This window comes from Procambarus clarkii, chromosome 49, assembly GCF_040958095.1.
Source record: "Procambarus clarkii isolate CNS0578487 chromosome 49, FALCON_Pclarkii_2.0, whole genome shotgun sequence".
Classification (NCBI taxonomy): Eukaryota; Metazoa; Arthropoda; class Malacostraca; order Decapoda; family Cambaridae; genus Procambarus; species Procambarus clarkii.
In genome coordinates, this window is record NC_091198.1 from 15676187 (window position 1) to 15689269 (window position 13083).

A 13083-nucleotide genomic window follows, 5' to 3' on the forward strand; every position below is an offset into this window, starting at 1 on the left:
CAATGATGGGATTCGAACCCCCGACCTGAGTGCACTCCCAAGTCGCGCATTCTCGTATTCAATGGAAGGGATTGTACGGATAGAAATGCGTGTGGGCGCGCGCGCGTGTGGGTTAATTGCAGGATCAACATAGAGTTTTGACCGACTTGCCATGCTGGGTGACCGAACTGATTGCAGGTGCATAGAGCAGATTAGAGATATTCATAGAGCTGTGGATACGATTGGATGAAGTTCTTGGATAAAATCCATGGTTGTTATCACGACTAAAGGTTGAACTAAACCATAGTTCAGGTCAAACAGCGACAACCACGCGATTGTTAAGGGTAAAAATGCGTTTACGTATTTATGCGTATTTGGAAGATTTCGAACCACACATGAACCCCCAAGATAACAGATCTGAGGAGTCTGTTATCGTGTTACAGGAATGCAGGAAGGACGCAACAGAGACATGCGTCTCTGTTGCGTCTTTTGACGTAAAGCCCAACGCCCTCTGACGCAATACTCATAGCTATCATCTGTGCTCCTTGCTTCAAAACCATTTTAATTCAAATGTCCCAATGATAAATATATATATATATATATATATATATATATATATATATATATATATATATATATATATATATATATATATATATATATATATATATATATATATATATATATATATATATATATATGCGAACAAGCCTGAATGGTCCCCAGGACTATATGCAACAGACTCGAAATATATATATATATATATATATATATATATATATATATATTGTAAGGCGTAAAAAACACACATGTAACTCTTAATTCATTTTTGTCTCATTTCTTTGTGTGTTTAATTCGACTGTTTTGTTTTTTGAGAGTTTTTCTTCGCTATGCGCACTTTTTTGTCTCTTTTTGGTACGTCTTTTGTGTGTTTTTTTGTCTTTTCTGGCCCGGGTCTTTTGTATGTAAAGTTGGAATTAAATTGGATCAAAACATCTGCCTAGATAATGTTTCTGAAAGTTAGTTAATTATAAAGGAGAATTGTTAGCTTCTTCTTGGGTGAGAGGTTCGAGTCTTGTGTGTGTGTGTGTGTGTGTGTGTGTGTGTGTGTGTCTAGTTGTATGTCTGTGTCTAGACGTGTGTGTTTGGTTCAGTGTATGTATGGCAGTCTCTTTCTCTCTCTCTCTCTCTCTCTCTCTCTCTCTCTCTCTCTCTCTCTCTCTCTCTCTCTCTCTCTCTCTCTCTCTCTCTCTCTCTCTCTCTCTCTCTTTATTTTGTATTTATATAAATTATTGCTATAATAATAGCATTATCTTTACTCTTCACTTTTACTTTCCACCTTCTTCTTATTGTCCCATCTTTATTGCTCTCTTCCATATGCCTCTCTGCCCTTCCCATCACCACCTGCCTCTTCCACACATCCTTCCCTTTTCTTTCTTATCCTTATATTCATCTTTGATATCCCCTATCCTGTTGCTCGTTGCTTTCTTCACTTTTCCATCTTCTAGTTCCCCCTCCTCTTCTCTTCCTTCTGTCTCATCTTGGCCTCTCCCTCTTCATCCTTACCCCTTCCCTTTTCTCCCCCTCCCTTTCTCACTCCCTGCAATCCTCACTACTATTTTTTTTTTTTACAATTGCGTGTGCTGGCCGCAGTCGATATGGTGTAATGTTGGTGGATAGGTCGACTGGGCGCCACACGCTATCCTGCCGTCCCTTCCATACCCCCGTCTCTCCCCTCACTCTGTCCCTTTCCTCCTTTCCCCTCCCCCTCTCTCTCTCTCTCTCTCTCTCTCTCTCTCTCTCTCTTTCCATTTTACCCTATGAAGTCTTCCTCTCTGCTTTCTCTTTCTCTTTATGCTTTCTTTGATTCTTTCCACCTCCTCAAGTCTCACCACTGTTCCTATTCTTATTTTCTCTTTCTCTCTCTGTCTCTGTCTCTCTCTCTCTCTCTCTCTCTCTCTCTCTGTCTCTCTCTCTCTCTCTCTCTCTCTCTCTCTCTCTCTCTCTCTCTCTCTCTCTCTCTCTCTCTCTCTCTCTCTCTCTCTCTCTCTCTCTCTCTCTCCATCTGTGTCTATGGTCAGTTTTTGTCATGATGATCACACACACACACACACACACACACACACACACACACACACACACACACACACACACACACACACACACACACACACACACAGATGAAATGTTCACACGTAATAATAACAGAACGAGGGGACATGGGTGGAAACTTGAAACTCAGATGAGTCACAGAGATGTTAGGAAGTTTTCTTTTAGCGTGAGAGTAGTGGGGAAATGGAATGCACTTGGGGAACAGGTTGTGGAAGCAAATACTATTCATACTTTTAAAACTAGGTATGATAGGGAAATGGGACAGGAGTCATTGCTGTAAACAACCGATAGCTGGAAAGGCGGGATCCAAGAGTCAATGCTCGATCCTGCAAGCACAAATAGGTGAGTACAAATAGGTGAGTACACACACACACATACACACACACACACACACACACACACACACACACACACACACACACACACACACACACACACACACACACACACACACACACACAGGTGGAATTATCAACCCAAACTAGTTAACACCTCAAAATAACTCCATGGACGTTCAGGCAGCGCAATGATCCTAAGGTGTAGTGGAGGCAAACTACGTACATGTGCGCGTATGATCATTGCATGTGCGTAAATCAAAGGCAGGATGAACAGGATTTCATCAATGGCATCAATAATAATCAGGCAAGTGACGTCTCTCAATAATTCATCAATAACGATTGGCAATTCATACGTGTTCACACTACATCACCCTACTCTCCTCATTTACCCTCTATACACACCCCTCATTCACCCTTTTCACTAACTTTTCTACCTCTCATTCCCCTCTTTCACACTCCCCTCTTCCCCCCCACACACACACAATGAAGGATTATTTAACACGGGTGGAACACGAACAAGGGGACACAGGTGGAAACTAAGTTTTCAGTGTCAGAGTAGTTAGTAAATGGAATGCATTAGGCAGTGATGTGGTGGAGGCTGACTCCATACACAGTTTTAAATGTAGATATGATAGAGCCCAGTAGGCTCAGGAATCTGTACACCAGTTGATTGACAGTTGAGAGGCGGGACGAAAGAGCCAAAGCTCAACCCCCGCAAGCACAAATAGGTGAGTACAAATAGGTGAGTACACACACACACACACACACACACACACACACACACACACACACACACACACACACACACACACACACACACACACACACACACACGCACACACACACACTTTGCGTCATCATACACAACAACCAAACCCCTTGCTCTGTGAGGTTGAAAAAGGGAAAAAAATGGGTGAGATTAAGGGGAAATAGAGGGGGTGGATGGGATAATGGAAATTGATGGGGGTTTGATGAGGTCTGGCCTAGAGTGACTCGTCTCAAGCAAAACCCAAACACCATAACCTAAAATATATATATAACCGTATTTCGATATATTATTGCACGTCCTACAATCGCAAAAAATGATTGGCTGATATTTCACGTACTGTTGCAATCATTATCATTATACACATTCATTATTAATGTAAAATGATGTTTGCGTCTGTGGAAAAATAAAAAAATGGCTTTCCTCGTAAAATTCCAAGAAATATCCCATGGAGAGAGCGACGAAATAAACACATTAGGCAATAAATATCGATAATATCAGAGCAATATCAGAATATAAACGTTCTTCAGTTCCAATATTTCCCGGAAACTCCAAGAAATAAAGTCCACAGCGAGAGAAATCGATAAAAAACGATCTACTTCACGGAATGATATTATATATATATATATATATATATATATATATATATATATATATATATATATATATATACATATATATATATATATATACATACATATATATATATATATATATATATATATATATATATATATATATATTATATATATATATATATATATATAATACTATTTCAAGTATGATATGAATTTCATATAAATCTGAGAAATACTTGAAAATTGATAGGGGGGTGATTGTGTTGATTGTGGTATTATTGATTGTGGAAACGATGACTGCGATATGATGATTGTGAAGATTGTTACGGTGATTGGAGAGACGATGATTGTAATTCAGGTATTATTGATTGTGGTGTCAACTATAGAGGTGATTGTAGTGTCAACGTTTTGTAGTGATTGTCGCAACGACGATTGTGGCAACAAATAATTGTTTCTCAAATTCCAAATAAGTACCCTGGGAGTCTTCTGAATAGCCAAAAGAGCCCCAGTAATCGCCCTGCAATGGCCGAAAAAATAGAGCCCCGCTAAAGTTAGCGTGAGGGGCCGCTAAAGTTAGCGTGAGGGCCCGCTAAAGTCAGCGCAAGGGCCCCGGAAATGACAACAAGAGATTCGGAGCTCCTGAAGGAGCATTTAACACCCTCGGCGCCGCTAAAAACACCCATCCGGCCACCTAATATCCGGTTTAAGGGACATGACACCCCCTTCTCCCTTCAAGGCGCTTTTCTGCTAATCTTAAAATTGTTCCCCCAACCCCCCTTTTCCTCTATTCCCTAATTAGCAGTGTTTCTTGGTACTCGTGCACGCTCAAATGGGAAGGGGTTGGGGGCCTACCCCCTTCCATTTTCACCCTTTTACCTCTTCCCCTCTCCGGAAGGGCTTCAAGGAGAGGGGGAGAGAGAGAGAGAGAGAGAGAGAGAGAGAGAGAGAGAGAAGGGGGTGAGAGGGGAGAGAGAGAGAGGGGCGGAGAATTAAAGGATCTAATTTGGGACTTTGGATGAAAAGTGTGTATATATATATGATCAAAGCAAAGGGGAGTTTAAAGAAAGAATAGAAGCTGGGAACTGGAGAAATGTGATTGGGAAAAGGGGCAGATGTGAGCAGAAAAGGAGGAGGAGGAATTAACAAGGGAAACACAGCAAAAATATGAAAAGGGTGGATTATTTTTTTCTTGTACCTCTTCTAAATACACGAGAGAGAGAGAGAGAGAGAGAGAGAGAGAGAGAGAGAGAGAGAGAGAGAGAGAGAGAGAGAGAGAGAGAGAGAGAGAGAGAGAGAGAGAGAGAGAGAGAGAGGCTTAAAACATAAATAAGTCCAAGAAATTTATAGAACATATCTTTCCCAACAACCTGGTTGACCAGTCCAGCAACCAGGAGGCCTGATCGGGAACCGAGCCACGGAACCTATGAGTCCCGAAATCATCGCAAGGTCAATACGGGCAATCAATAAGCGGAATGCAATGAAAGAAGAAGTCGAGAAAGCCACCTCAATCCACTTTAAACCCACATTAACACCAGAATCGTTCAACTATACACCCACTTAGTAGAACAAGGTGGATATAAAGCGCTAGACATGGCCATTAATAGGGAAAAAAACCTCCTCCCCCTTACCCACTTCCCCCCAAACACACACACATAAATAAACAGGAAGATGATGCCATTACGTCCATATTCATGTCCACCTGTAGGTAGAAACAAACATGGAAATCACACTAAGTTGACAAAAATCACAGTGAAAATCATTGGCGCGGAGGACCCGTGACGCTGGTTCGATGCCCCTCCAATGAATTTCTCAGAAACGCATAAATCATCGGGAATTATAGTAACGATTGATATATTCAGATGAATAATTCGAGGTCAAACAAGCCGGAACTACTGTCATACGTCACTTATTAATAAAAAAAAGAAGCTATATATATATATATATATATATATATATATATATATATATATCCCGGGATTGTATATATGTATCACTATATATATATATATATCACAATCGACTTGAGAATGGTCCAGGACGGACCGAAACGTCGTCGTCCCTTCACTTTCTAGTGTGTGGTCTGGTCAACATACGTCAGCCACGTTATTGTGACTCATCATCTGCATATTCCATATGCAGATTATGTCTTTATAATTTCTATATATTTCTATTTTCTACAAACGACTTCGACTTGCAACCAATGGATTAATTTATACAGTCATCTATATAAATTGTAGGTAAATAACCTCATAATAATGCCAGGATTTGTATATTTGTTTAAAACGACTCTATACACCACAAAATTGACGATGGGAATCATATTCGTGTAATTATCTTTTCTGACGTGGAACATCTGGATAAAAAAACATTATGCAATACTAAACTACAGTTGATATTCATTTACTCATTTGATTAAAGTGAAATTTAGAAATGCCTATTTATCATGAATATATGACGTTTAATCATTTCAGATGTTTAGCTATACAATTGAGCTGTACGTGAGCGCTCTGCAATCCGTCAATCAATGAATCAATCCCTTTTTACCTTTGTTGTTGTTTTAGCTACTTGGAACTTAAATTTCCATGTAGCACGGGCTATGGTGAACCCGTAATTGAGTTCGGCTGTTCACTATAACTTTGTTACTGTGATAATATCCCTTTCTACCAGTCCATCTGAATGATACTTTTGTATTCCATTCGCCTGAGCGCTAGGAGACTCGAACTGGGGACCCGTATATATGTGTGCGGCCAATGCTCTATCGACCGCGCTATTGAGTGGCCTTAATAAGGAAGTGTGGATGATAATTGATACTTTCTATACTGTTGATGTGGTTTTCACACTCGCTCATTTAAGCTTCGCTAGTACTCAAAGACCCGGGTACTCAAAGTACTCGGAATTTAGTAACCAGACACTCCCTCGAGTACGAGGGTCGAGTACCGTGCAGAAATGTCGATCGATCACGAGGATATATAACCCAACAACCCGTCTGACTGTCTGTCTGTCTGTCTGTCTGTCTGTCTGTCTGTCTGTCTGTCTGTCTGTCTGTCTGTCTGTCTGTCTATCTGTCTGTCTGTCTGTCTGTCTGTCTGTCTGTCTGTCTGTCTGTCCACAGATCAAACCATTGTGGTCTCTGATCCACCGCCTCTCACCCAATCTTTTGTATTTGGATTCAATGGCTTTGTTGACTGATTTCATTTATAACTTTTGATCGGGTTCACGCGTGTTGTTAATGGTGATGAATGGTGATCTGAAATGGAATTCGATTGTCCTCTTTCCCTTTCCCTTTTTGGTGCTGATAGTGATAATTTGGTGTTCACATTGAGTTTGGGACAGGTGTCCTGTATTTTAACATTTCTGTCATTAATAATTACGCTTTGAAACGTACTGCAATTATTGGTTTTACTGAAGGGGATATTACTAGTTCGGAACACGTATTGTATCGGGGAGCCGGTCGGCCGAGCGGACAGCACGCTGGACTTGTGATCTCAGGCGCCGGTGAGAAACAATGGACAGAATTTCTTTCACCCTATGCCCCTGTTACCTAGCAGTAAAATAGGTACCTGGGTGTTAGCCAGCTGTCACGGACTGCTTCCTGGGGGTGGAGGCCTGGTCAAGGACCGGGCCGCGGGCACACTAAAAAGCCCCGAAATCATCTCACGATAACCTCAAGATACTACTATAGGTTCCGGATTGTAATTTTAAAATATATCCTAATGATCAATACATTCTTAGGAAGTCTGAACCTAGTTGAAGGGGCTGGGAGGTTCTTGAACTTAGTGAGGAATGAGAACCTTGAACTTGGTGAAGGGGATCTTGAATTCAGTGGGGTAAGGGTTCTAATCTTAGAGGAGGAAAGGTTCTAATCTTCTGTATTATGCATTTTCCATTCATCTACTCTCCACTCTACTTCTACTCCTGAATCTCTACTCCTGAATCTAATGACACCACGATTTGGTTGGTGTCATACTTTTATAATCTTACGATGGGATCGAACCCTCGTTCCTGAACCCCGTCTTGACCTTGCAGACTGATCAAAGATGGACTCTGCGACAGGAACACGGCGCCCTCAGTCTCCGCCATCTCCAGACTCCTTCGAGGCAAAGATGACGACGACGATCCCAAGAAAGCCAAAGATGGTAAGTACCCCCCTTGAAGGATTCCATTTTCTATTATTATCATTTTTTATGGACGGGATAAACATACAATTTTGTATACAATGAACAATACACCCTAACGTGCCTGCAGCAATGATTAAATCTGTAAGGGCCGTGATATGATAGGCGAGGACTGGGCCTCGGGGCTTAGATTCCCCGCGGCCCGGTCCTCGACCAGGCCTCCTTTTTGTTACATATCCCCCAGGAAGCAGCAGCCCGTAGCAGCTGTCTAACTCCCAGGTACCTATTTTACTGCTAAGGTGAACATGGGGGGGCATCAGGGTGAAAGAAACTCTGTCCATTTATTTCCGCCTTCACCGGGGATCGAACCCAGACCTCAGGACTACGAATCCCGAGCGCTGTCCACTCAGCCGTCAGACTCCCTGACGCTCATATTCTCTACAACACATAGAAGACCAAATACAAAATATTTGGATCTAAGGGAGTCTCGTTCAGGGATGAAAGTAGAACTTAAAACTTAAAAAAAAACTTAAAAAAACTTAACAAGTTTTCTATAGAGCAGTTTAAACTGTTGGGCAAGTGTCCCTCATCAGTCGTCGACCTGAGGGTGAGTTCTAATTATCAGAGAAAAGCGCCAAGCCATTACAACTATATAGCACTGGGAAGGGGTCAGGATAAGGATTTGGGATGGGACGTGGGCAGGGAAGGAATGGTGCCCAACCACTTGTAGACAGTCGGGGATTGAACACCGGCTTGCATGACCTGAGGGGTGAATGAGGTGTGAACACTGTCCAGCTACCAAATAGAACCACAATAATAGCTGGAAGTGCACCTACCAGCCAGACCACGCAGGAAAAACAACAGTTCGAGTCCTTTTAAGAGCCCCACAACACCCACACACACAAAACGAACCAAAAGCCTTAAAAAGCCTCCCACAAGAAGACGTCCAAAGATCTCACAATAAACGCAGGTTCGAATCCTCGTCACGGCCCTTGTGGATTTGTTCAACTCACAATAAACTTTAAATGCTGAATGACCATCGTAAAAAAAAAAAAAACTGAAACTGAATCCCTTCTTGGAGATTAGACAAAGAGATTCCAGAGTGAATCCCCGATATATATATTTGCTTCACACGTCTGGGGACCATTGTTCGAGCCTCCTAGTGCCCAGGTGAATGGAATACCACAGTGACTATTTGCTTCACACGTCTGGGGACCATTGTTCGAGCCTCCTAGTGCCCAGGTGAATGGAATACCACAGTGACAGTGGTCTAGAGACAACGGAAGATAGCCCACATGGGGTTATCTTTACTCTCTCGGCTCCTTGAAGATATCTTTTGATGGAGCGGCCGTATTTGTAAAGAATTCCTTCTTCAGACGCCGCGGAAAAAATTGAATCACTTGAGATTCTGATATATATCAGAATATATATATATATATCTGTATATATCAACCTTGTTATATGTTAAAATGATACTTGCGGTCTTGATATATTAAGGTACTTGCTATCGTTATATTTTATATTCAAGTACGTGATTAAATGTATATCTTGATATCATCTATTAATCTTAATTTTGATATCATCTATTAATCTTAATTTTGATATCATCTATGAATCTTGATTTTGATATCATCTATTAATCTTAAATTTGATATCATCTATTAATAAACCTATAGCCATAATATATTCTATTAAGGTACTTGCCTATAGGACTAAGCCTATAGTCATGATATAGGCTATTAAAGGGCCCTGGTAGTACACTTCTGGGTTCGAATCCCGGGCAAGGGATAGAAATAGTTGGGCACAGTTCCTTTCACCTAATACCGCTGTTCACCCGGGAGGTAGTCAGCTTGTTGTGGGGTTGCATTCTGGGGAAGGGGGGGGGTCAGTATTTCAACCTTTGGGGGGGGGGGGATATCGATATAAGCCTATCATGTACTGTGTGTATATATATATATACTGGCTTCCTGTCCCCCCGACACAAGGAATTATTAAGGTACTTGTGGTAATGACATTTTATTAAGGTATATTCAACATTTTTATATATTCAATAAAGGTATATTCAACATTTTTATATACTCAATAAAGGTAAATTCAACATTTTTATATACTCAATAAAGGTATATTCAACATATTTTATATATTCAATAAAGGTATATTCAACCTTTTTATATACTCAATAAAGGTATATTCAACATTTTTATATACTCAATAAAGGTATATTCAACATATTTTATATATTCAATAAAGGTATATTCAACATTTTTATATACTCAATAAAGGTATATTCAACATATACATATACTCAATAAAGGTATATTCAACATATACATATACTCAATAAAGGTATATTCAACATATACATATACTCAACAAAGATATATACAAAACACGACTAATATTCGTTTTAAAAATGTGCAACAATTAACTTTTAGAATTTCTAGTTTAATTATTTAAACGCTAATAAAAAAAATAGGTCAGAATTCACATGGGAAATATGTTGTTAACATTTAAACCCCGGTGGTCGAAACTGATAGTTAACAAAACCCTATAATTTCAACTTTTTGGCGTGTGTGAACCTTTTTTTTTGTGTTATTTGCTTCAGTACAAATATTAAATAATAAATGAGGAACCAGCATAGAGGAGCATGAGTTCTCAAATAACAAATAGACTGAGCATTTATTTTTGTTCTCAAATAACAAATAGATTGAGCATTTATTTTTGTTCTCAAATAACAAATAGATTGAGCATTTATTTTTGTTCTCAAATAACAAATAGATTGAGCATTTATTTTTGTTCTCAAATAACAAATAGATTGAGCATTTATTTTTTGTTCTCAAATAACAAATTGACTGAGCATTTATTTTTTGCCAAAAAGTCATTTTGCTTTGAATTATCGTGATGCAGTTTTAAATCCAGTTTTAAATCCAGTTTTAAATCAATGTTCATCTTTGGCATAATTTAGTTTGATAAGAATTAAATTCTTGTCATCTTAAAATAGTGTTATGCAGAGAATTAATAGGGAAAGTGTTGTGTGTATTTTCTAGAAATAGGACTAGAGAATGAGAGGAAGATTCTTAGAGTATTTCGATGTCTCTCTGACAACTATATAAGCATTTGGATCGTTCCCGTACAATAATGGCGTCTTGCAGGTCTGCGTTCGATCCCCCACAGGGACCATTCCGTTCCTCCGTCCTATTCATTCCTCCCCTGTCTCTCTTTCTCATTCCTCTTCCTCCCTGCGTCCTTTCCCTAACTCCTGGTCTCTTATTTTCTTGCTTATCTCCTCTTCTTATTTATTTAACTTCCATACTTCCGTTCCCATTAATCATCCCATTTTTATTCCAATCTTCCGTTTCCCCTTCATTCCACCTCCCTTCCCCCCCTATTCACGCCCCACGACCCCTCCCCCTCCCCCACGTTCACACCATCTAACCCCTCCACAACCCCTCCTACCTCCTCCCAGACCCCTCCTCCCCGCTCCAAGACCCCTCCTCCCCCCTCCAAGACCCCTCCTCCCCCCCTCACAACCCCTCCTCCCCCCTCCAAGACCCCTCCTCCCCCTCCAAAACCCCTCCTCCCCCTCCAAGACCCCCCTCCTCCCCCTCATACCTCCTCCAAGACCCCTCCTACCCCCCTCCAAGACCCTTCCTCCCCCCTCCACAACCCCTCCTTCCCCTCACAACCCCTCCTCCCCCTCCAAGACCCCCCTCCTCCCCTCCCCCCACAACCCCTCCCTCCCTCCCCTCCACAACCCCATCAAACACACTCATGGGGCGCCCAACAATGAGTATTAAACGCAAGCTTAGCACCTCATAAAACCGGCTTACCGGCCTCTCCAACGATCCCCAGACACCAACTGAGCCTTCGACCATGTCAGCTGAACGCCTCTCAATTGATTTTTGTCGTAGTAACCCGGTTATTACCCCGAGAGGGTCGTTCGAACGACGACAACGCCAGAGAGTGAATGCTATATAAATTCAGGTCATTTAGTGGTAATTTAAGCTTCGTCATTAATGTAACAATGATATGTCTATGATATATTTTATTTTTTATGTCGTGGCTAAAGGGGTATGAGGTCGCGTTTGGTTTTAACCAGGCCGCCGGTTCGATCCCTTCTCCGTACCGCGCCATGAGTTTCACAAAACGTGTAATATTATATACGAATTTTATTTTTAACTATTTTTGTACCTCGTTTTGTGTGTCTTGAGAAGTTTTGGCCTCGCATTGAGTTGGGGTATCAGGCTTGATATCAGGTATCAGGCTTGATATCAGGTGTCAGGCTTAATATCAGGTATCAGGCTTAATATCAGGTATCAGGCTTAATATCAGGTATCAGGCTTAATATCAGGTATCAGGCTTAATATCAGGTGTCAGGCTTAATATCAGGTGTCAGGCTTAATATCAGGTGTCAGGCTTAATATCAGATATCAGGCTTAATATCAGGTATCAGGCTTAATATTAGGCATCAGCCTTAATATCAGGTATCAGGCTTAATATCAGGTATCGGGCTTAATATCAAGTATCAAACTTAATATCAGGCTTAATATCAGGTACCTGGCTAGATGCACTTGGGATTTTCTCTCTCTCTCTCTCTCTCTCTCTCTCTCTCTCTCTCTCTCTCTCTCTCTCTCTCTCTCTCTCTCTCTCTCTCTCTCTCTCTCTCTCTCTCTCTCTCTCTCATTTATTGTTATTTACATTAACGAAATAAGTTAAAACTTCATGCAACATTGCAAAGGCATTAAAGACAGCCCTTAACCTATTTACCGCCTCCAAATTGACCCTAATTCCTAACAGACCTAAGGGTTATATTAGGAGCAACGAAAATGTATACTGAGCAACAGGTATACGCATTGAACAACGGGTATCCTATTTAAGGTCTTTCCTGTTTACGAGTCAAAGTCAATATTCCCTAAATTCTTTATATCAGACATGAATAGAGTTAATACAATATTATTTTCCGACGGAGATCGGGAACTATCGAACGATAGACTAGGATTGTAGCGATAGACAAGGACTGTGGCGATAGACAAGGACTGTGGCGATAGACCAGAACCACAGCGATAGACGGGAATTTTCTTCCAGTCAACTCCTGGAAATTTCCCCCCCTCAAAAGACGCTATTGACATGAAGGATCTCTAAATTAAGACAGTTCTCCCCTTAAAAAAAAGAAAACATCTTGGATATCGGGGAGA

The 13083-nt window shown here is 40.8% G+C and overlaps 1 protein-coding gene across 1 annotated transcript in view; it reads left to right on the forward strand.

The window, feature by feature from the left end:
• Positions 1 to 13083, forward strand: part of LOC123763329 (paired box protein Pax-7) — a 122423-nt gene that overhangs the window by 55416 nt on the left and 53924 nt on the right. Inside the window, exon 4 of the mRNA XM_069303019.1 lies at positions 7800 to 7909. Within this exon, the coding sequence (XP_069159120.1) occupies positions 7800 to 7909 (110 nt within the window). The remainder of the gene's footprint in view (positions 1 to 7799; positions 7910 to 13083) is intronic.